Here is a 25,082-nt window from a genome sequence, read left to right on the forward strand (position 1 = left end):
AGAAAATTTCCGGTTCATTATTCTATTGATATAAATATGTATATCGGATTTAAATGTAACACTATAAATATATTTACATATCGAATTTAAATGAACAGACCCTCTTCTCTTCCGGTTCCAGTTCGATATAATGATCGTCGACGCCGTCCTCGGAATCCAATCGCCGTCGGAATTTACAGTGGTTGTAGAACAAGCAGCTCGTGATGGCGTCGAGGACGAGGAGGAGGCTGTGGACGTACGCAATCAAGTAGGCCTCCCACACCATCTCTCCGTTCACCTTCCCTCCGCCGTCAAGGTACGGTCTCACCACCTTGTATTGGAACAAAGCCTCCGCCAGTGCCATTCCCATGTCGGGGGCCATGACCAAGGCCAGCGCAGTCTCCGCCCTTCCCTTCGCAAGCACGCAGGCCTTCACGAGCGCCTCCCAACCCGAGCGCCCCTCCGTCGTCGCCACGACGATGGATAACTTGCAGACCGCGATCGCATTTCCAATGGCCACAGCGCTCAGCATCAAGCCCGTCGCGGTGAGCAGCAGCGCCCAGGTGTTCGACGTCAGTCCTGCTATTTCCGCTGCGCTGAAGACGAGGCAAAGCGCGGAAAAGACCGCCGCATTGAGGACGACCATCACGGAGGAGCTGAAAAGGTGGGTGATGAGGGCGGAGCAGTAGCTGCGCCGGCACGACGGCATCTGGGGAGAAAAAAGGCAGCGTCGCCAACAGGGCTGTCCGTTAGTTGTCCTGATAATCAATACTTTGGCCAACAGCAAGAACGTGAGCGTGAATGGAAGCGTAAAGATGAAGGAAAAGATCGTCTGAGCCAGCTTGAGGTTGATCCAGGAATATAATCCAACGTCTGGAAATCTTGCAGCTCTGAAAAGAAAACAGAGGTGGCTGTAGACGATACGGTGGAGGATGGGGTTGGAGCAGGAGAGGAAGGCTTGTGAGAGGAGTATAGATAAGGAAGCAGGGAAGACGAAGAGACCAGCAATGGAGGTGAACGTCTGGTAGCTACACAAGAAAGTATTCACGGATTTTTTCATGATCTTGGCGGCCATCTCCCTGCAATCCTCCTCAGAGGTATGGCCCTGTATGAATCAACTAGTCTAGGTACAATCAGCTTGTGTTTGGTCTTCGAATTCTTCACTCAAGAAAAACAACATTAAATTAAAAGTCTAAGAATTTAAGATCCTTGTATTCTATAGCAGGAAGTCATTTGCAATTTTGCAGTGCAAATTAACCTAACTTGCCTACCTCTTTTAGACTAATTATTCCACGATACATCATACAGATGCTACTTGCTTGTCTACATTAAATTGTTCCTAACTTTTTGTGCCGAAGAGCATAGTTATTGGTGGAGTGAGTTTCTCTTGGCCAGTTCTTCGTTACTTTTACCCACTTCTTTTAAGCCTAATTAATTCCTTAAAACATTATTGTGGAGTAAAATCGATGCTGAGAACAAGATGTGACGAAGACAGAATGGTAGGTGAGTGAGACAAAACTAAATGGCTGCGAATGATAATTCCAATCCACGGTGATGTGACGAAGACATCGAGAGCCACGTAACATGTTCAGGACTCGATCAATGCAGATCCTTTATCCTGATAAATTTGAGACGATTAAGTTCAGTTCTTAAGACCAACTTACTCGGGTTAAGTCCAAGGACAAACGATCAAGTTCAATCAGCAACGTCAGATTTATGAGAAAAGAAAATTTTATTAATAATAGAGGATGAATTCTCATATAGTGTTTATATAAATTCTAAATATAAGATTAAGAAAGTAAAAAAAAAAACATTTGTATTTGTAAACAAGAAAAAGGATCTTTTTGAAAAATAAAATTTCTTGGAAGAAATTTAAAGTAATAGAATATGATGTTGATTTAGATCCATAAATATTAGAAATGTCAAAATTATTCTAAATATTATAAAATGGAAATCCAAAAGTTGATGGTTATGAATTCTCTGGTAATAAATGTAGATTTTAAAATTTTACACGTATGAAATTCGATAAAGTCTGATTTCAAGTTCTGAGTCAAAAATCCTTTGACGTTTAAGTTGATCCTATATTAACCTGAGTCATATCCAAGTTAAAATCCAACTAAGGCTCAAGCGGGACACGACAATTACACTAGCACGAAGAGATACAATAGTTACAATTAGGGTTGAGCTCGAGCTCGAGCTCGAGCTCGAAAAAAACTACAGAGGCTCGCCTTGAGCTTGAGCTCGAGCTCAGCTCGAGTTTGACTTGAAAAAATAAATTAAAATATGTTCAAGTGGGATTTAAACTGTATACCTTAAATATACCAAATGATACGTTCTAGTCACAAACTCCTCCTTAACTTATTTTTCATGTTAAAAGTAATAATAATTTTAATTATTAAAATATTAAATTAACCTAGTTTGATAAGGCTCGATGAGCCCTCGAGTCAGTGTTAAATGAGCTCGAGCTCGGTTCAAGCTCGGCCAAATTCGAGCTCGAGTCGAGCCTTGACCAAGTGGCTTACGAATGGTTCAATTCATTTGCACTCCTAATTACAATAATATGAACAGACACGACAGTTACAAATGCCACTAGTTATAGAAAGATCAGTGAGGGAAGAAGTACTATGTAAGTAACCTTGTATATATATCTTTTCCCTCTATAATGAAGGTAACGTTGAAAGGCACATTATTGTTATATTGATGTTACCGCTTTTACTCTATTACTATCATCTTATCTAAACTTCGACTTGAATGTTGGGGGAGTTTCATCAAGATAAGTATTCATCTTCATTCCAACCTCTCTTTTTAAGTCTTTCAATTGTTATTGCCTAGAATCTTCACCCCGAGTTCTTGCATAGCTCAGTCTGACCCCTGCCGACTCGATGAAAATCGATCCAATAGAAACCGACTCGATAGAAACTGACTTGATGAAGCCGACCTACCAAAAGATGTCCTGATATTGAACTGAATCACTTAAAGTTAATATCATTAAATTGTTGTAAATTGAGCTGAATTCCATCGCCCGTAACATCTGATGTTCCAATTGGTAAGAAAAAGGAAAATAAACAGTCTAAACACCATTAAACCAAACCGTTTCCTAACAAATTAAATAGCGGTTGAGGGAACGGACGAACGGTAGATGAACCTGAAAGCAGGCTCCGCTGTCTACCGGTCTTTCTCGTTATTACGACCAGTAGCTGTCACTCTTCTATCAAACTTCATTAATCCGTCCTTCGTCCATCTCCATGATCGCGCCTCCTCCCTCCCCCCTTCACTAGCCTAGCTAGCTCATGCCTCCGCGGCCGGACCAACGACGATTCGCCCACGCGCTCCTCCCTCTCCTTGCGTGGCTATGCGGCATGTATTGCAGTCTGCTTTCCGTCTCACTCTTTAGAAACTCCACGCCTCTTCTCACCCCACCTTCCTTTCATTGACTAAAGTGCAGTTGCTCTTAGCCTGCGCTATGGTTACTACGGCAACCACAAGCTCGTGCTGGGGCGCAACACCTCTCGAATGATCAGGACCAGTTCCCTCTTCGTCAAGCAACTGAAAGCCCAAGGCGAAGCCAAGCAGGGAGTCTTGCTTTATGGATTCAACGAAAAGCCGCAGCTCAGCTCGGAAAACAATTGGACCCTCTCCAATTATTTGTTTGTGGATGCTTACGATCGCAAGGTAATTTTGTTTATAGATTTTCTTCCTCGCGCCGTTTCAATCAACTTATCATAGGGCTTCAGGGAGTCACTTTGTGGTTGAACACGGGCTCTAGAGTTTGGTTGGAATGGAGAGTGTCGACTGGTGGTGATAGTTACACAGACATGCTTGTGATTTTAATCAAAGGTAACATTTCTATGATCTGTCCTTCTCTTTCAGATTTCCTCTGATTGAGTGTGTGTATGATAGGAGAACAAAACTTGGAGAAGCCGGAGAGATTTTCCACAAGCTCCCATAACAATCTAAGAAATTCTAGGAATGGTAAGTGAATATTTTATAAATGGTTGTAAAACTAATCAGAAGATGTTTAGTTCTTCTGACATTTGTATTTAGGTTCCAAGGAAGAATATATTATCTCTGAGGACAGTACGTATTATCTTGGTGTCATCAATTTAACACCTCGGAGCGTTATTATGAACATGAGTATAACAGTAGCATCAAAAGTTTACGACACCAGTAAGGCAACAAGCGTCTGCTCGACAAGTAGGGGTGCCTGCAAGCTTAAGCTTCCGTTTCCCAATACTCGATATTATGTTTTGACAACATCAGGCGATGAGGTAAGTAAACTTAAGACTGTAAAGATTAATAATCTCTAAGATGATGAAAATTAAATAGGCGTGTGTTTAATTTTCCAGGTTACCAACATTGAGCTATCATTCATAGCCAGATTGACTGCCTATTTCATAATCACAGGTGTTTAATTTGCTTGCTCAATTCTCCCTTGCACCTCGCAACCCTTGAATAGTTTACTGATTAGTTTTTGTTCAGTCATTATAGTGGTCATCCTTTCGATACTACTGAAGTATCTTGGGGCATTTCGGCCTGAGCAGCCTAGGCAGGAGTATCAAGTAGTTGCTGAGACAGATTCCGAGACAGACCCCATCGTTCCAAGGAAGGTGGTGGCTTGTGCTTATGGGGCGACTGAAGAGGAGCCTGAATCGAGTGTGTGTTGCTCCTCAGAGGACTTGTATGACGGGAAGATTTGTGTGATCTGCTACGATGTGAGACGCAATTGTTTCTTCACTCCTTGTGGGCACTGTGTTGCTTGCTACTCCTGCGCACAGAGGTAAACTAAATGGCTTTAATTTAGTGTCATTTGAGCTGAATGCCTAATGGTTGTATCTGGATTTGCAGGATCATGGAGGAAGATAAAAAGGTTTGTCCAATCTGCAGAAGATTTATTCACAAAGCAAAAAGGTTGCCGAGTTCATAGCATGAGCAATCGTGGAGCTTGTTTACGTGTATGCACATGCACATGCACATTGAGCCTCGATGAAGATCTATTTTTGGTTGTTGGTGTTCAACAAGATACCATACGTATATATCAGATGAATTGGTTTGATGCTAACAAAAACATTGCATTAGAGCTTATTTCTAAGAATTGGTGCAATATCAACAAAACAATTGCAGTGGAACTCCACCATAAATACAACACTTCCTAGTAAAGGCCAACAACGTATACAATATTTGTCATCATTTGTGGTTGAAGCTCGACTTTGAAATAAGTGAAATGGCTCAATAAGAAATGGTGAAAATTTGATAGTTTAAGAAGAGAATGGAACAAGGTTCTATTTTGAATTCATTAAGAAAATAATCCCTGAGGACTGATGACTGCTCGATTTCTTCTTACAATGCCATCCAAAATTTTGACAAGTTGTTTCAGTTTCTACTATATATATATATAATATTCCATCCCTGATGACTCTTATTCAAAATCCTTCTTTTCTGAAACTACTGTAAGATCATAGTTTGATGGAACAAAAAACATATTGTTGCAACCACTATTCACAATGAAGTCAGTCCCTGTAGCACCTACTCATGTCGACAAAGGGGTTCTTCAGATTCATCAGAATTGAAAGAAAATATGTCAGCAGGCACTCTAGTGCAGTCATTAGTACTACCATTGAACTTGGAATGGCCCACTTGACCATGCTGATCAAGATAGATCACTATGACAGTGATATCATCATGAAAGTGGCGCCTAATTCCTTTCTCGATCTGTCTGATATCGTTGTATCTCATTTCTCTTTTCCTTGCAGCCTCACTGAGAGCAGCTTTGGCCAATCGCTTTGCTATTCCCTGCATTAGTTTTGAGAAAGAAACAACTTGGATCTGTTGTAACTATTGAACTGTATAGAAAGCATTCTAGATATTAGGGAGCTAAAAAAATTACTGTTCTTGGGTTCTTGAAAACAATCTCAGCTGCAGCTTCATCACTTAATTGCTCCCATAGACCATCTGATGCAAATATCAAAAATAAGTCATGTGGCTTAAGCTTTTGAATCCTTATCGATGGCTCCGCACTGATGACAGGTCTCTTTAATGGAATAGGAGAAACAAATTGCTGGAATAATGGATCTCTACTGAACTCAGGTTTCTTGAGGTAGATGTCCCCAATAGCCCTAGACACCTAAGAAGCAAGAAGAATGCCACTTAATATTCAAAATGACAACTAATTTATGCAAAACAATGTATAAAGTAGCTGAATAAAGATCCAATCTACAATCCAAATCGCTTGACCCGAATAACATAAAAATACCAGTTCAGATATATTCATTATCACCATAATCTATTGAACATAAGGCATATAGTAGGTCAACTAGTACATTATGCCTGATTGCACAGGAAAAGAAAAAAACATAATGCCTGCAAGTAAACATGCAACAAGGGCACCTTTTACTTCCACATTCCATTGACCAAAACAGTAGATCAGAACAGTGGAATATTCTTTACAACTATCAATCTCAGTCAATAAAATTGTACGTAGTTCACAATGCAGGTGCGAACGGAAAGATAGTCAAGTATTCTTTATCGAATTTGCACTGGTTCTTGCCCAATTTAGCCACAATTATTTCTTAATTTCTCTCTCATATCTTAGATTTATTATGATGAATTCCTATTTAATGTGTCTATATAGATCCTGCTCATGGATTAATAAAAATGTGTAAAATCTCAATTTTCTTTTGCCATTCTATGAGTCTCTTTTTACTAAATATCTTTTTTTGTCCCATACATTCGTTTTCACTTCTCTAAATTCATTTACTCACTGCAATCTCCTCAACATTCTCTGATTTATATTTAAATTTAGTATCTATTTTTCTTTTCATGCATTTCTTTTTCCTTAACCACTTCTATAAATTCTTATAATCATTATGATAACAGACTATATTAAATATAATTTTATTTCACTCACAAATGTTGCCAAAGAAAGCACAGCAAGTTCAGCATCAAATTAAAAAAAAAATTGAAATTATGTACAAAACAGTTATGTAAATCAAATTAATAATGTAATCATATCCCTAGTGTGGTAGCATCGTTGCTCCCACAATATTTAACAGCAATCAAGATCATCTCCTCAGAAATAGCATAATTCAAAGTAAGTTCCAAATTCCACTTTAACATTCAGATGTGTTGAGAATGGTTGTTGTTGATGTGTTGACAGTGGTTGTCCTGTAAAAAAACCAAATGTGAAAAATGGAAATCTAATGAAATATATGATACATATATGTTTAGCAACTCCTTTCGAAGCTTTTCAGGAACTGTAAGAACTTATTTCTTTGTTTAGGAGAATAAGTAGTAATGCAACTCCTCAGATAAGCTTTTGAGGTACTATAACAACTCCCATGAGAATATCAAAAGTTCAACTTTCTTCTTCTTCCTTCTCTATGTTTTGACAATCATTTCTAAAATATTTTATTTTTCCCACTTGATGAGGTGTTGTGGTCTCTTACAAACATGTTGAAGTAGTTGCACATAGGCAAGGCCAGTCTATGGTGGTGAATGCCTCACATATTAATGATGAATCAGTGATCCAACACAACACTACTTGGTCATTCCAACATCTAGCTTAAAAAGGTAGCTCTATAAGGAAGGAAGATCTTCAACGTTCATCCCCTTGAATGAGACCAAAAGTTAAGATTGCAGATAGGAATCAGGTAGTTGAAGAAAAGAAAGAGCATGAAACTTTACTTGCTTTTGCAGTGAATTTAAGTAAAAGTTCTACATGTTTCAGGCTACCAAAGGTTCTACATTTTGAAGACGACATACATGCAACAAATAGAAGTATCTTATCTAAGGAAGAACTGAAATGGCAGCTATGAACTTTACCCCCTGAAATCACTATAAGCAATTCAAATGGCACGGAGAAGGTAATAAAACAAAGTTTCATTCAAGATGTTCATTCAGTAGTGATTGCAGCAAATGCAAGCAATTCAAGATGTTCCATTCCAACAGGCCGTGTATGAAAATCCTTGATATTGAAGGGAATGAGGTAAAATGGAAGAAAAGAGCTCACCTGGATTATCCCTTTTATCCGCCAGGCGCCGCGAGCATGAACTACTATTTGGCTGTCATCTGGATGCAGCTCAACGACCTCCTTCCTCACTTCCTCGACGGCAACGTTATGGTCTGTTGATAGTCTCTCGACCACCACAGACTTGCCGCCTAAGCTCCGGCGTCCAAGAACAGCCCTGGAATCACCCAGGTTGGCCACGTAGAGCGTGTCCCCGGCGATCGCCCCCACGAGGCAGCACGTCCCCACCGAGGCTATCTTCGGCCGGGACAGCCAGGACCTCTTCACCAATTGCACGAAATCCTCCTCGGTCGCGCGGAACGCCTTCTTGATCACTTCCGCCGACAGGCCCCCTTGCTCAGAAGCGAACCCTAAACGAAATCAGATTTCGATCAGTTTGATTCATGAAAATGGGATTTTGGAGGAAGGGACGAGAGCCGAGAGTACGAGCGGAGTACTATCAAGGTCGGGGAGCAGGCGGTTGCTGACAAAGCGCGACGCCTCGGGTCCGCCGTGGCCGTCATAGACGCCGACGAAGGTGGCAGAAGGCGAGGTGAACACTTGGCCCTGATCCTCGAGGGAATCGTTGGCCTGAACAACGGCAATGGAGAACTCGCCGTAGGCATGGGGCTTCAGGTCCATGTGCCACATCAAGCCATCGCCGCCGCCGATCCGCCCAAAGCACCGCTCTAGCGGCCTCAAGCACGAGCGCAGCATCGCCGCCCGCTCCTCCAGCGCGGATCTGAAGCCTCCGAATCTCGGGATCTTTCTCCGCCACTTCTGCCGACACCGGCAGCTGGAACACACACGAAACCGCCAGCCAGGGCCTCACGGAGAGAATGCTCGGCGGGTTCGAATTAGAATGCACAGCTCGCAGAAGCGACTCGACGAGCGAGAGGAAGAAAAGGAAGCCATTTGACTGTCGCTGAAAGGGAAGAAGAAAGTTGGCGTGGGCAACGCGTCGACGAAGCAAAGTGGAAGCTCCAAACAATTCCCTTCCTGTCAAATGTCAATTGTCTCCGTCCGCATCTGCCCAGTGGACTGAATCCCATCGCGTGTCTCCATTGGTGCCGGCTGTTGCCGAGCGATGACGTAATGCTTACAGCGAATCCGTGGCGAGGAAGAAAATAATTTCCGTTTTATCGTCACAAGAAAACAGCGAGTCGCCCTTCGTTTTCAATTTGTGTTTCAGATTCAAAATATTAAATTTTTTATGAAAATGTTTATTCGACGCATGCATTTGCTGAAACATAACGACAAGAACAGAATCTAGCAAAGCATTGTCTAACTCTCAGACCAACTCGAACGAGCTATTCTCGTCAATGAGGCGAACGTCGACGGCATCATCGTCCTCGGAAGGTGCGTCGTCTACGGCAGCCAACGGAATGACTTCGAATTCAACGCCTCTAGTTTGATCAAACTCAGCAGCGGCGGCAGCGGAGGCGGAGGCGTTTCCCTGCACCGGAGAAGATTCGGCGGCGAGTGCGGCAGCATTTTCGCTTCCCTCTGTCTCCGAAGCTTCGACTCCTAGGGTGGCGGAGACAGCCGCAACGGCGGAGTGGCCGCCATCAGAAACGCCGGCTGCTGCTTCATCGGGATATAATGGATCATATAGTAAGCACCTAAAGGGAGAAGACCACACGATTTTGTAGAGGATATCTAAGAGTTTGACCATCGGGCAGAGATCTGCCGGCGGTGATCGGATAGCAGGGACATCTCCGGCGGCACTGGTGGCGCAACGATCCATGACGATCAAAAACAAAGTGAATGCATCAGTGCCAAAAATTGCTGTATATAAGCATATACACGCACAAAAATCGATCAAATTCTATCCAATGAAGAATGATTCAAAATTGGACAAAATGCTAAATTAATCCGCCAATCACCACAATCCTTCCTAACTAAACGCTTTGACCATCTATAGTATGATTTAGTGTGTCGTAATATATGATAATTGAGAAAAATTCCCGATCTGAAAAATTCTTAGGTTTAATTCTTTATAAATTTAAATATGCAATAATGGATTGTGAGGAAGGAACGGAGGAAAATTAAAAGATAAAAAAAAGGACTTTCTACTTATTAATTTAAAAAAAAAATATTTTTAATTCGAAAATGGACGTCTCACGTTGCTTTGCTGGCGTCATCTGTGATGGAATCCAACGCCCACGAACACGCGCACTAGCAATAAATCCCAACCGTAGATTTTCCCAGTAGCTTCGCGGACCGTTAACTATCGAATCAATTTCACGCTGTTGCTAGGGTTTTTACTAGACATATCATTCCTGCGGAGCAATAGCCAATAGGAAGGCAGACGAAGCAGATCCATGGCGGTGACCTTGGAGATCACCAATGACTATGGCTACGTCGTCCTCGTCCTCGTCCTTTACATCTTCTTCAACTTTTGGATGGCCATTCAAGTCGGCAAGGCTCGCAGGAAGTACTGATCTTCATCTTCGTATTTTCCGCCTGATCTGGTTTATCCTTTTAGATAATGATTTGCCCTCCTTTTTTTTTTTCTTTACCCTCAGGTACAAGGTCTCCTATCCCACGCTCTACGCGATCGAATCGGAGAACAAGGACGCCAAGCTATTCAACTGCATCCAGGTGCGTGGTTTCCTCCAATATGATTTCTTTTGCCCCCTCTTTTGTTTCAATCTGGATCCGCGCTCATTGCCGCTGTTTTGTTGTTCGATGGAATGCCAGAGAGGGCACCAGAACGCACTGGAGATGATGCCGGCTTTCTTCGTTACGCTGCTTTTGAGCGGGCTCTACTGCCCCATCGTCGCCGCTGGGCTCGGCGCCTTCTACACCGTCGCCCGCTACTTCTACTTCAGGGGCTACGCCACCGGCGTGCCCGAGAACAGGCTCAAGATCGGGTACTTCTCCCTCCCTCCTGGTCAGAAAGAAATATCGCCGTTCTGGCTTTTGACATCCTGTGTGTTGTGTTGATTGCAGTGGGTTTAACTTCTTAGCGTTGCTGGGGCTCATGATCCTGGCGGCGGTCTTTGGAGTTCGCCTCCTTCTCAGCTGATGATGCTTTTGCAAAAGGTCGAGTGCTGGCTTTTGCCAATGGAGAATAAGTGCAATGCTGCGCTGTTGATGTTTCCCTTGTTCGCTCGTTGTACCTTAGACATTGATACTTTTGCAAGTTCCTTTCATCTTTAGCTCTGGTTGATCCTTCAGAGCACTGGTTGAGATTCTCAGCGTCATTCACAGGGCTCTGTTTTGTTAGATTTGCCTAGATCGTATACTTTGTCCAAATGTGTTGACTTGGATTAAATGTGTGTGCATGGAGAATCGATTTTGACTTTCCATGATAATTGATTAGTTATAGTGTCGGGAAGTGGTACGGGTGTCAACCTTTTCAACTTGAAAGGATTAGAGTTTCGAATGACTAATTTTAACAGTTTAATTTTAAAAAAAATAGTTAAAAGAATTTAAAAGTATATGACTATCGTAATTTGTCAATTTTAATATCATGCATACTCATGCGAACAATCTAGAATGAATTAAGGATAATTTTATATGCAATCTCTATTGGTAAATAAATTTTTACATGCAGTCTTATCCATGAAATTTTTTATTTTCACTCTCTAGTCAAATATCTTTACCTAATTGCTCATGATATTTTTAGGTACAAAAAGTCTAAAAATCAGTATAAATTTTCTTAAATTGAGTATATTTACTTAGAATCTAGATATGAGGATTAATTTCGATAAAAAATATACTCGATCCTAGTATAGAGTACTAGATTATAGTGTAAAATGTTGAATTTAACATGAATTATACTTATTTTTAGACTTTTTATACCTAAAAAATAAGAGGGACAATTTTGATAGAAAATATACTCGATTTTTAATATAAAGTACGGACTTTAAGAAGAATTATACTTATTTTTGGATTTTTTGTACTCAATTTTAGAATTTTTGTATCTAAAAAATTTGAGGGGCAATTTAGGTATTAATATTTGCATGAGGAAGTTGAAACAAGTAATACTTTGCATGCAGGGAGTGGAAATAAAGTTTTTTTGACATGAGGATTGCATACAAAGTTAAGATTGTGATTGAGGATTTTTCTCTAATTTACCGATGAATTAATCTCTCTCGCCCTAATATTCTTGGCATTCTGAACCAGCATCATTCATCGTCTAAAAACCTTAATTTTAATGTTGAAATTGGTCTTCTCAGTCCTTACTTTATAAAGTAGCACCAATATGATATTAGTCTTTAAAGATAAACTTCAATGGGTTGATTTTTAAAGACCAACTCCAAGGTGGTTGGTAGTGTCAACACTAGGATGGTATTGGTTTGGTGATATCAATATCAACGCTATCTGATTTATAGAAATCAGTACCGTCTTGCATGCAATCAAAGGAGAAAAAAGGGCCGGTGGAAAACTTTTGGGGGCGGGTTGATCGTCTTAGGGTAGGTGTTACTTGATTCATTATTTTGAGGTTCCGGGGCTATGGTGCAACAGAAGGTGCCAAATTGTCACCTACACCTAGATATTCACAGTTAAATCCAAGTTACGACATATTTAATGAGATTTTTTTTTTTTTTGCAAATGGGATGTACAATCATAAGATGATAGGCTTCTAGGCCACCTATCAAAAGTGTTTCTCGATTTATCCTGACGATTAATGAAAAAAATTTATGGGGTCAAATCAATTATCAGTGTTATCTAATTTAATATTTTTACTGATGAAATTTTTTTATGAATCAGACCGATTGTTTCGTAATTAATCAAGTCAAAAGATAGCTGGTACTATATGCAGATAATAAAAGAATTAAAAAAATTAACGTCATCAAATCGCGTCCACGTCGACGTCCAAATATTACCTATAACCTCTCACATAGAGGTCGGTAGACAATGATTCTTCCCGTATTTGTAGCTAGTATAATATATATGATACGGATATGTCCTGATGGCAAAGTAGTAATTCGGAAGGAGAGAAGGGGCAATTTCGTGATTCCACTGTGTAGGACATTAAGGGGAAGGAAGTGGGATTGTTGGAGGAGGGGCTTCCGCGTTTTTTCTCTCCGCCGCCACTACCAGGAATAGAGAGGTCACTTCCTCCACCTACGGCGTCGGCGCTGGTCACATCCGACTCCGACAACTCTCTCTCTTTCCCTCTCTCCTTCCTTCTCCATGTCGACAACCTCACGCACGCCTCCACTCTGCTGCCTCCTTTCCTTCCTCCTGTCTCCTCGACACGGACATTGCCAGGGAGAGACCAGCAACATTGCCGGTCGCACACGTCGTCGCCACCTCCTCCCTCGTCGTCGGCGAGCCATCTCTTTCTCTCCCTCTCTTTCTCTCTCTTTCTTCCTTCCGCGACTAGGTCACCTCTCACAAAAGGGGGGCTGAGGCCTGAGTCTTCTCCGCCGCCTCCATAGCGCGAGAGATGCACGCCGCCACCCTCGAACGGCGCCACCTCGCCGGAGGCGCTCGCAGCCACCTCATCGAAGGCTCATACGCCGCTCCTGTCTCTCTCGCTTCTCCGTTAATTTGGGGCTCTGCCACCTCAGGCAGAGGGTCTTCTTCTTCGCCACGACGACGAACCGAGGGGTGCTCTGCTGTTGCGTGGGATTCTCCGCCGCTGGCGCTGTCGCTCACTGCCACTCAAATTTCTCCCTCGTAGCCCGACCACCGGATCAGTTGCCGCCGTCGATAGCCGTTCCAGCGGCTGCTAGTGTCCACAACCACTTCCGGTAGCCGTGGTTAGCCCCGCTTCGCCTCCCTCTCTCTCCTTACCGATGTCCTCCTCTCTGTCGACCATGATAGCACAGAATCTGCCCCGAGCCGCAGCCGGGTCCCATCGTCGCAGACGACCTCTGAGTCGTAGCCGTCCCCCACCGCCGCGCCTTCGATCCACGCTGTCATAAATCACCTATGCTGATTTAGTATCCGATCCATGTTGACGTATGTTTTCAGCACTTATTGGGCCCTCGGGCCACCACTGTTCTAGCTCTGTGTCATGGTTGTGTTTTGACCCTCGAGCCATATCTATGTTCCAGTCTTTTATGCTGTCTGACCTATGTGTTAGATTCTGAGCTGTGTGTCATATCTCGGCCTGCGTGCCAATATCATGTTCCGGCCTTCATGTTGACATTGTTTCCTAACCTACGTGTCGATGTCCTATCTCGCCCTACGTGACGATATCTTATCCCAGCCTTTGTGCCAATGTCTTAGCCTAGCCTGCGTGCCGGGGTCGCATCCAATTTCATGCCACTGCGTTCGGCTTCGCGTCGTCAAATCCAGCTCTTCATCTAGCTCCGAGTAACTTGCTCTTCCGGGTCGCGACAACTTGAGCAACGTCCCATCCAAGGGCACCCCCTGGGCTAAGGCACGTTCTTGTACTCACTCTTCCTTTATTTTATTATTACAGTATTAGTCGATTACTTATATATTCGTTGTATTTGCCTCGAGCCTCGGGGTACCAGGGACCGGGGCAACTCGATCGTTGGCTACAGATAGCGTTGACCAGAGGGCTTTTAATGACTTGGTCAACACAGAAGCTATCTCAACACACACTCCCCCCCTTCGGGACGTCGCAACTCGGTCAACATTCCATCCACCTCATCCCGCGGTCCATCTAACTCAGATTCCAGACAGGATCAATTTGGCGTCGTCTGTGGGAATCTTCTCTACCTGTTCTGGAACGTGAAGATGGACGACGTCGGGAGGTTCTCTGCTATTATCACAGTCCCAGAGGATCCCGACAAACATATTATCTTCTACCCTCACTCCATGAGTATTCGGGAGTCGAGGGATTGAGTTGGAGCTTCAGATGGCTGATAGGTTAGTTTTTCCATTATATTTTTTCCCTGACTCCACGGGTATTTGGGAGTCAAGGGACCAAGATAAACCCTTAGCCGGTTGCCATGGCTCCCCTATCAGGTATGTTACATGCTTTGCTTCCTTTTTACGATTATAAGGGCTGCTATAGCTTCCTTATAAGAGAGTAAGATCTTAGTTCCTTGATCAAAGACTAGGGCCTTCGATTTTTGATCGGACACTAGAGGTCCAACTCCCCTGATCAGACATTAGGGACACAACTCCTCGCTTATACACTAGGGGCACAACTCTCCGATCATTGACTCGCAGTACAACTTTTCGATTAAGATCTAGGGGCCTCGCTCTTTGATTACAGGCTAGGGGCCTTACTCTCCAATCAGGGGTCAAGGGCCCACCTCCCCGATCAGGTATATTCTAGGTTTTGCACCCTTCGTCATGAGGCTCTACATCCTTTTACTGCTACAGACTCTGCACCCTTCACCATGAGGCTCTGCATCCTCTTACTGTTACAGGCTCTGCACCCTTCACTATAGGGTTCTGCATCCTTTTACTGCTATAGGCGCTTCACTCTATTATTACTATATGCTCTGTATTCTCTACTTGTTGTGCATTCTTTTACATCTACAGACTCATATCCGTGGGGCCGGCACTAGGGGGCCGCTAAGGTAGCGGATCTACCTTTTACATCTACAGACTCTGCTCCCTCCACCCACGGTGCTTTGCTTCCTTCTAATGCTACGAATTTTGCTCCCTTATATGACTATGGGCTTCACTTCTTTGACGGTCGGGGCTCAGATTATTCTCTCCCCGACTCCGCGAACATTTGGGAGTCATGGGATCGACATTATTTCTCTCCTTGACTTCATCGGTATTTTGGAGTTGAGAGACCGAGACAGATCCTTAGTCGGTCGACACGACTTCGCGGTCAGGTATGATAAAGGCTCTCCTCCCTCATATTGCTACGGGCTCTGCCTCTATGGATTTCAGGGCTTCACCTCTCCCATTCGGGGTCAAGCTATCGCCACTAGTCTCGGACCATAATATCACCACTGGTCAGGTCTCCAGATCAAATACTGGTCAGGCCTCCAGATCACCCCTCGGTCGGGATTCCAGACTCTCACCTCAGTGCAAGTTATAAGTGAGCATGCTCTCACGCCTCCAGACTCTCGCTCCAACGCGAGTTATAAGTAAGCATGCTCTCATGCCTCCAGACTCTCGCCCTAGCGCAAGTTATAAGTGAGCATGCTCTCACGCCTCCAGACTCTCATCCCAGCGCGAGTTATAAGTGATCTTGCTCTCACGACCAACGACCTCTCGATCGGTGTTCCAGACTCTTGTCCCAGCGCGAGTTATAAGTGAGCTTGCTCTCATGACCAACGACCTCCCGGTCGGTGTTCCAGACTCTTGTCCCAGCACGAGTTATAAGTGAGTTTGCTCTCACGACCAACGACCTCTCGGTCGGGATTCCAGACTCTCGTCCCAGTGTGAGCTATAAGCGAGCATACTCTCATGACCAACGACCTCCCGGTCAGGCTTGAGACTCTTGCCCCAGCACATGCTCTTACGCCTCCAGACTCTCACCCCAGCGCGAGTTATAAGTGAGCATGCTCTCACACCTCTCGACTCTGGTCCCAGCGCGAGTTATAAGTGAGTTTGCTCTCATGACCAACGACCTCCCGGCCGATGTTCCAGACTCTCGCCCCAGCGCGAGTTATAACTGAGTTTACTCTCACGACCAACAACCTCCCGGTCAGTGTTCCAGACTCTCGCCTCAGTGCGAGTTATAAGTGAGCATGCTCTCACGCCCAACGATCTCTCGGTCGGCACTCATTGCTCACTTCCCGCTCTGCCCTCGCACTCATCACACTCCACTCATCGCTCTGCTTGACACTCATTGTTCGCGACTCACTCGCCGCTCTGCCCGACACCCACCATTCGTGTCCCAATCGTCGCTCTGTCCAGTACTCATCACATTCGCTTCACTCATCGCTCTGACCAGCACTCACCATTCACCTTTCGCTCACCGCTGTTGCTCGATCGACACTCATCTCACTCGCAGCATTGCTTGAGACTCAAGTCTCACTCACTGCTCGATTCACGAGCTCTGCGCCTGCTGAGCTCAAGGGCTTTGTTCCCATTCGCCTTTGATCTCATTAGCTCCATGCTCGCGTTGTTCACGAGATCCGCTTTCGCTCTGCTCATGAGTTTTGTGCCCGTTCGTCATCGACCTCTTGGTTTAGCTCGACGTTGTCTCTGTTACCTGTCAACATTTTTCAGTCGCCCGGTTGTGGTTATTGTCGCTTGGTCAGTATTTTCTCGGTCGCACGCTCGACATCACTCGCCCGTTCTCATTCTGCTCGATCAACATTATCTTTGTTTCCTGGTTGATATTTTCTCAATCGCGCGCTCTACATCGCTCGACCGTTCTCATTCTGCTCGATCGACATTATCTTTGTTTTCTGTTAAGTATGTTCTCGATTACTCACTTGACACTGCTCGCCCGTTCTTATTCCGCCCGACCCGCATTCTCTCTATTGCCCGGTTGACATTTTTTCGGTCGCCCAATCATGATTTATTATCGCTCGATCACGCGCTCAACACTGCTCGCCCATCGTCTTTCGACTCGCTCGGCATTCTCGATCACTCGGTCGAAACTTTTCGGTCGCTCGATATTGGTGTCGCTCGATTGTTTTACTCAGCATCTCTCAGCTGTCTGCTCGATATCGCTCGGTATTCCCCAGATCGCTCTTTCGACATTCGTTCGATATTACTTTTGTCGCTCAGTCGGCACTTATTATTTTCGTCGCTCTGCGGGCGCTCGTCGTGTGCAGCTACTCGTTTGACGTTATAAAACGAGCCCAGTAAAATGAGTTTGCGTTCAATAGCGATTCTGTTTTACGTTAGGCTTGGTCTAGTCAGTCGGACTTGCGCTTCCTTCGACTAGACTTGAAGGGGAGGCTTCTGATACGGATATGTCTTGATGGCAAAGTAATAATTAGGAAGGGGAGGAGGGGCAATTTCGTGATTCCACTATGTAGGGCATTAAGGGGAAGAAAGTGAGACTGTTGGAGGGGGGCTTCCACGTTTTTTCTCTCCGCCGCCACTACCAAGAAGAGAGAGGCCACTTCCTCCACCTACGGCGCCGGCACTGGTCACATCCGACGCCGACAGCTCTCTCTTTCCCTCTCTCCTTCCTTCTCCATGTCGACAACTTCACGCACGCCTCCACTCCGTTGCCTCCTTTCCTTCCTCCTGTCTTCTCGACACGGACATTGCCAGGGAGAGACCAGCGACACCGCCAGTCGCACACGTCGCCACCACCTTCTCCCTCATCGTCGGCGAGCCATCTCTCTCTCTCTCTCTCTCTCTCTCTTCCTTCCGCGACCAGGTCACCTCGCACAAAAGGGGGGCTGAGGCTTGAGTCTTCTCCACCGCCTCCACAGTGCGAGAGATGGACGCCGCCACCCTCGTTCGGCACCACTCGCCGGAGGCGCTCGTAGCCACCTCGCCGGAGGCTCATACGCCGCTCCTGTCTCTCTCGCTTCTCCGTTTGGGGCCCTGCCGCCTCAGGCAGAGGGTCTTTTTCTTTGCCACGACGATGAACCGAGGGGTGCTCTGTTGCTATGTGGGATTCTCTGCTGCTGGCGCTGTCGCTCGTTGCCACACCCATTTCTCCCTCATAGCCCGACCACTAGATCAATTGCCAGCGTCCATAGCCATTTCCAGCGGCTGCCGGTGTCCACAACCACTTCCAGTAGCCGTGGGCAGCCCCGCTTCGCCTCCCTCTCTCCCCTTACTGACACCCTCCTCTCCGTCGACCATGACATCACAGAATCTGCCCCGAGCCGTAGCCGGGTCCCATTGTCGCAGACGACCTCTGAGTCGTAGCCGCCCCCCACCGTCGCGCCTTCAATCCTTGCTATCATACATTGCCTGCGCTAATTTAGTATTCGATCCATGTTGACGTACGTTTTGAGCACTTATTCGGCCCTCGGGCCATCGTTGTTCTAGCTCTATGTCATGGTTGTGTTTTGGCCCTCGAGCCGTGACTATGTTCCGGTCTTTACGTCGTTTGACCTGTGTGTTAGATTCTGGGTTGTGTGTCATATCTCGGTCTGCGTGTCAATATCATGTTCCGACCTTCATGCTTCCATTGTATCCTGGCATGCGTGCCGATGTCTTATCTCGGCCTGCGTGTCGATATCTTATCTCGACCTTTATGTCAATGTCTTAGCCTGGCCTGCGTGCCGGGGTCGCATCCGGTTTCGTGCCACCGTGTCCGGCTTCGCGTCGTCATATCCAACTCTTCATCCGGCTCCGAGTCACCTGTTCTTCCGGGTCGCGACAACTCGAGCAGCGTCCCATCCGAGGGCGCCCCCTAGGCCATGCCTTGGGGTACCAAGGATCGGAGCAACTAGGTCGCTGGTTACAGGTAGCGTTGACCAGAGGACTTTTGACGACTTAGTCAACACAGAAGTCATCTCAACACACCCTCCTCCAAGACGTAGCGACTCGATCAACATTTGATCTATCTCATTTGGCGGTCCATCTGACTCAGATTCCGTACAGGATGAATATATATAAGTGAGATTTTAATGATTTTTAATAATTGTACCGGCGAATACAGAAAAATAATTTATTAAAAATGAGTTTGGTGTCTTTTCATAATAATTAATAAAAAAAGAGATATTTTTTAAGGTTTCTATTAGAAATGCTTTTTTATTTTTAAAATAAAAATACAATAACAAATTTGAGAAGGTGCTCTGCCCGAACCGGTCGCATGCGCAACCCATGAGCCATTAACGAGAGCGTCGTCGCTAGCCCAGCGGTCTCAACAACCGCAACCCTAATACACCCCTCTTTTTGTTCCACTTCCGATTCGGAGTCAGCCGTGCTCGATCTTAATTCGCCGCCTCGCCTCGTCCAGGAATCCAACCCCAACCCACCTACTGCACCCACCAGAACAGAGATTCGATCGATCCTAACCTTCGTCCATGGCTACTTCGACCACGACCTCGATCCATCTTGATCCATCGACCGCCGCTCCTCCGCGCAAACTCCCAATCAAGCGCAAGAAGGCACCCCTTCCCTTCCTCGATACCCTCGCTAAGCCCTCCTCCTCCTCTGATCCACTCGACCCCTCCTTCGACGACGACGAAGAAAATGGCTTTGACGAAGCGGAGGAAGCCAACGCCGTCTCCGTTGACGCCCGTCCCGCACCTGGCATTGCCGCTGCCCAGCCATTCCGGTTCCAGCGCGTCTGGTCGGAGTCCGATGAGATCCGGTTCCTGCAGGGTCTCCTTGGATGCTGGTCGCAGGGCCTGGTCTTCCCCCGCGACCTCAACATCTTTTTCGACCGCTTCTCCGAGTCCATGCAGCAGCCCTTCACCCGCTCGCAGCTCTCTGAAAAGCTGCGACGCCTGCGCAAGAAGTTCCGCATCATGTCCGCCCGCATTGCCCGTGGCCAGGACCCAGCCCGCGTCGCCCCCCACGACCGCGACGTGTTCCATCTTTGTACCCGCCTCTGGCACCCATCTTATGCCGCCTCGTCTCCCTACTCGGCTACAGACGCCCTAGCCCCTGGTAGCGGAGGGAACAAGCGCCGCCGCCCCAACTACCGCATCCCCTCTGGCCAGGCCCACCCCGAGTCCTTGTTCGCTGTCGCTTCTCTTCCTCCTCCGATGCCGATCTCCACCTTCACGCCTTCCGAAACGCTGCCGCTTCCTCCTCCTACTCCTGCCTCGGCTCATGGAAACGTAGCTTACGCCACCGATGGCGTCGCCATGAACACATCATTCTATCCTGTTGTAGCAGAAGATAAGGCGATCAAGGAGGAGGCGGAGGTGGAACCATCACCTGGCTCCTGCAGCAATGAGGCATCCGTCGTCAAAGTCGCTACTAGTCCTTCGCTTGCAAAAATTTTCTTTGACGTGTTTGATGCATGTCTTCAGGAATGGAAGGTGTCGTTTGCCGGTTCCTATTCGTCCAGCACATCAGAAAAGAGCAATCTGGAGAAGAGATGGAGTGAGCTGCGGCTTGCCGAGATGAATGTTTTGTCCCGTCGCTTGAGATTGGTTCTCGAGAAATCTATCAAGAATTAAATTACTGTGTTAAAAATTGCAACCATGTGAAACGATACTGGACAAAGATTCGCCCTTCAGCACTGTCTTTTTTGCTGATTTCCTCTTCAAGTTCGTTACGCTCATGATGTTTTTCTGTTGTGTACATCCTCAACACTAAACCTTAGCTGGATCTAGTCTTTGTGTTATCTGATTTATGCTTCGTTGAACCACGAATATGCTACTTTTATGATCTTACCTTTTGTTTTCTCTATCTGAATTCAATTTGTTGATGTTTATAAATTTTGTTTTACCCTGTACATCCATAAATTTGTTCTACCTCAGTCATGCGTATACATGCCGACAGAGTCTCTTGTCTGAAACTCCAAACTATATACAATTCAAGTTGGCGGTCTTTGTCGGTAGAGCTTCTTCTTCTCCACATTAAGGCGAATCTTCAACACTTGTTCTGTGAGGCTGAGCAATGATTCTAATATACGATATGTTTTTTTACCCAAAATATATAATTTTTTATCCAAAATAGATAAAAAAAATTATTTTATTAAATTTGATATCTATTTTTCACTACATAATATATTAGGTTCCTTTTTTTTTCTCTCTTCTCTATAATATTTAGGAAATGAAATTCATTCTCTAAATTAGATAGGGTAGTTACAAATATTTTTAACTATCCTATCTAAAATTTAAGATAAAAATAATTTTTTACCGAATTCAGTAAATAAGTTTTTGAAATATCCAAATCACGTATCATAATTTCAAAAATATCAAATCGTGTATCTATTTTCCATTTTACTCTCGTCCTTAAATCAATTTGATTGAAAAAAAATTAGTCGATTGATTTTTTTTTTATCGAATTGTTTTCTTTCTCTACGTTTAAAAAGTCTATCAGTCAGTTTTAGTCAAAATCATTAACCTAGATATTTTAAAATGGCATGATATTAGTTCCTATATGTTTGTCTAATTTTTCTAATTATAAAAATACTACCAAACATTAATTTGATCCAATATATTAAGAGCAGTAATTTTTCAAACACGAATATGTTTGAAAAATTAATTTACGTTCAAAAATTCATTGATCTCAATATATTAGGTCAAAATGATGTTTGATAGTATTTTTGTAATCAGGGAAATTAGACGAACATATATGAATTGATTTCATATCATTTCGAGATCTCTAGGTCCATCAGCTGATTTCGGCCAAAATCGGCTGATGAATTTAAAGATCTCGAAATGACATGAACTAGTTCTTATGTGTTCGTATAGTTCTCTTGATTATAAAATTGTTATTAAATATCAATTTGATCTAATATATTGAGAATATCAATTGACTGATCGACTTAGAGATCTTGGAATGACATGAAATCAGTTTCTATGTGTCCGTCTAGTTCGCTGATTGTAAAAATACTATCAAACATCAATTTACTCTAATATATTGAGAGCGATAATTTTTTGAATACGAATTATTTTTTTAGACACATTCATATTTAAAAAATACTTCTTTCAATATATTTGGTCAAATTAATATTTGAGGTTATAGATATAATCATAAGAATTAAAAGAACTCATCAGATCTAGTTTCACTTCATTCCGAGCTCCCTAGGTCTATCAACCGAATCAATATAGGTTCATTTGACCATAGTTTAAAAAGAACTGCTCTTAATATCTAGGATCAAATTGATGTTTGATAGTATTTTTACAATTAGGAGACTGATTGATAAATTTAGAAATTTCAAAATAACATGAAACTAATTTATATGTATTTTTCTAGTCTTTTGATTATAAAAATACTATCAAACATTAATTTTATATAATATCTTCTAGTTCTTTCGAAAAATTAATTCATGTTCAAAAAATCACTACTCTTAATATATTGTATCAAATTGATATTTGATCACATTTTTACAATCAGAAGAATTAAATAAATATATAAAAACTAATTTCTCCAAAATTTCCTTCATTATTGGGGATATATGAAAGATGATTAAAAATTACTGGACTAAATTTGTGCCCAATGATTTTTAAAATTTTGAGGTCGCTATATATATATATATATATATATATAGTCCCGTTCATCTATTTTCATCAATTCCACACTTATTTTATATCAAAAATTTAAAGAGAAATTGATAAAAAAAAAATTTAGTAATTATTTTAAGGATTTGTTCAACTCTCCAAATATCGATCAAAATTTTGGTGAAAAAAATTCTCTGAGTGCGTCCTAATTTCCTCAATTCTCAATTTTCATTTTCCACTCAACACCCACCAAATTTTCAACCTTTTCTATACCCACCATCATATTATCATAATTTTTTTCGGCAATTTACCAAATGGCGCAAGTAGAGATTTAAATTTACCAAAAGGTATACGCTACTTTGGTATTTACCAAATAACGTATTTTTTAAGTGCATTTCCTATTTTACCCTACTGACAATTTGACCTTTTCTACCGTTATTTTCGGCAATTTACCAAAGGGGTGCATGTAGAGATTTAAATATACCAAAAGGTGTACGCTACTTTGGTATTTACCAAAGAACGCATTTTTTATGTGCATTTCCTATCTTACCCTCCTGATAATTTGACTTTTTCTACCGTTTTCTTTTCTTCATATATTTTTCTCTCTTCTCTTTTTTGTATCGGGTGAACATAAATAACATTAGTCAATTTTTTAATAACAATACATTTGAAGAAGCAAAAAATAAACAATGAATAACATATATTTCGGATTTGCATAGATGTTAACATTTCAGTTTCTATGGATTTCTGAAATTGCAAGGAGTTCAAATATGGTGTCCATTATTTATTTCGACTTTTCATAGATGTTAACATGCAAAATCAAAGAATCGGCAAAAACGCCCACGTTGGGCCTGATATGGAATCATATCAGGCCCAACGTGGGTCTGATATCATTCCATATTAGGTCCAACGTGGAGATTTTTTGCTGATTCTTTGATTTTGTATGTTAACATCTATGCAAATCCAAAATAAATAATGGACACCATATTTGAACTCCTTGCAACATCAGAAATCCATAGGAACTAAAATGGATTCAATCGGAGCTCTCTAATTCCATCAGTGGGTTTTGACCGAAACCCACTGATGGACGTAGGGAGCTCCGATTGCACCTATTTCAGTTCCTATGGATTTCTGATGTTGCAAGGAGTTCAAATATGGTGTCCATTATTTATTTCGACTTTTCATAGATGTTAATATGCAAAATCAAAGAATCAGCAAAAACCTCCACGTTGGGCTTGATATGGACTCATATTAGGCCCAATGTGGGTCTGATATGGAATCATATCAAGCCCAACGTGGACCTGATATGATTCCATATCGGGCCAAACTTTCATCAATGTTGATATGATTCTCTGAATGCTCCACAACCGCCCAACTAAAAGTTTGTCTTAACTGCGAGGTATCAATTATCAAATTATTCATGCTCATGGTCTCTCCCAAAATAAAAATACTCCAAGCTTGGAAATTTAGTCATTATTAAGCATAGGTCGATGTTACAATACAAAACCATTCACCAACTCAATGAATTACTTTCTATAATCATTTTCAGCTCGAGAATCAAAAGGGCAAACAATATACAACCTGTGAAAAGATGAAGCAAATAAGTCGGAGAACCAAGAAGATGAAAGGGAGCGATTACAAATAAAGAAGTAGCTGATCATTCAAATATGGAAGTTGGGCTTAATATGGAATCATATCAGGTCCGCGTTGGGCTTGATATGATTCCATATCAGGCCCACGTTGGGCCTGATATGAGTCCATATCAGGCCCAACGTGGAGGTTTTTGTCGATTCTTTGATTTTGTATATTAACATCTATGAAAAGCCGAAATAAATAGTGGACATCATATTTGAACTCTTTGCAACATTAGAAATCCATAGGATCTGAAATGGGTGCAATCGGAGTTCCCTAGGTTCGGATTTCAGTCAAAACTCACTAATGGACCAGGGGAGCTCCGATTGAACCCATTTCAGTTCTTATGGATTTATGATGTTGCAAGGAGTTCAAATATGATGTCCATTATTAATTTCAGATTTTCATAGATGTTAACATATTAAATCAAAGAATCAGCAAAAAAACCCCCACGTTGGACCTGATATAGAATGATATCAGGCCCACGTTGGGCCTGATATGATTCCATATCAGGCCCAACATGGGTGTTTTTGCCGATTCTTTGATTTTGTATGTTAACATCTATGAAAAGCTGAAAT

The 25,082-nt window shown here is 43.2% G+C and overlaps 5 protein-coding genes across 6 annotated transcripts; 3 read left to right on the top strand and 2 right to left on the bottom strand.

Annotated features, from left to right (window-relative positions):
• Positions 1–73: 73 nt before the first annotated feature.
• On the bottom strand, positions 74–1,064 carry LOC121995309. Its single transcript, XM_042549082.1, has one exon. The coding sequence runs from the start codon at positions 1,052–1,054 to the stop codon at positions 74–76; it is 981 nt and encodes a 326-aa protein (XP_042405016.1). The 5' UTR covers positions 1,055–1,064.
• Positions 1,065–3,201: 2,137 nt separating this feature from the next.
• Positions 3,202–5,068, top strand: LOC121998005 (E3 ubiquitin-protein ligase APD2-like). 2 transcript variants are annotated; one of them, XM_042552715.1, is made up of 8 exons: positions 3,202–3,340; positions 3,420–3,651; positions 3,714–3,816; positions 3,880–3,951; positions 4,024–4,247; positions 4,326–4,383; positions 4,459–4,756; positions 4,825–5,068. In XM_042552715.1, exons 1-8 carry the CDS (start codon positions 3,270–3,272, stop codon positions 4,901–4,903), a joined length of 1,137 nt encoding a protein of 378 aa, XP_042408649.1. In that variant the 5' UTR covers positions 3,202–3,269; the 3' UTR covers positions 4,904–5,068. The 2 variants fall into 2 exon arrangements, with proteins under 2 accessions (XP_042408649.1, XP_042408650.1); XM_042552716.1 differs by having other exon boundaries at positions 3,213–3,336; positions 3,425–3,651.
• Positions 5,069–5,246: 178 nt separating this feature from the next.
• Positions 5,247–8,935, bottom strand: LOC121998006 (probable protein phosphatase 2C 78). Its single transcript, XM_042552717.1, has 4 exons — positions 8,440–8,935; positions 7,985–8,352; positions 5,864–6,100; positions 5,247–5,769 (listed from the first exon to the last, which is right to left on the bottom strand). The coding sequence occupies exons 1-4, from the start codon at positions 8,696–8,698 to the stop codon at positions 5,503–5,505; spliced, it is 1,131 nt and encodes a 376-aa protein (XP_042408651.1). The 5' UTR covers positions 8,699–8,935; the 3' UTR covers positions 5,247–5,502.
• Positions 8,936–10,224: 1,289 nt separating this feature from the next.
• On the top strand, positions 10,225–11,261 carry LOC121998022 (microsomal glutathione S-transferase 3-like). Its single transcript, XM_042552737.1, has 4 exons — positions 10,225–10,418; positions 10,510–10,585; positions 10,685–10,857; positions 10,937–11,261. Exons 1-4 carry the CDS (start codon positions 10,306–10,308, stop codon positions 11,010–11,012), a joined length of 438 nt encoding a protein of 145 aa, XP_042408671.1. The 5' UTR covers positions 10,225–10,305; the 3' UTR covers positions 11,013–11,261.
• An 8,302-nt stretch (positions 11,262–19,563) lies between these two features.
• On the top strand, positions 19,564–20,939 carry LOC121998008. The gene has a single exon (XM_042552722.1). The coding sequence runs from the start codon at positions 19,774–19,776 to the stop codon at positions 20,878–20,880; it is 1,107 nt and encodes a 368-aa protein (XP_042408656.1). The 5' UTR covers positions 19,564–19,773; the 3' UTR covers positions 20,881–20,939.
• Positions 20,940–25,082: the final 4,143 nt, after the last annotated feature.

This window comes from Zingiber officinale, chromosome 6A (assembly GCF_018446385.1).
Source record: "Zingiber officinale cultivar Zhangliang chromosome 6A, Zo_v1.1, whole genome shotgun sequence".
NCBI classification, from domain to species: domain Eukaryota; kingdom Viridiplantae; phylum Streptophyta; class Magnoliopsida; order Zingiberales; family Zingiberaceae; genus Zingiber; species Zingiber officinale.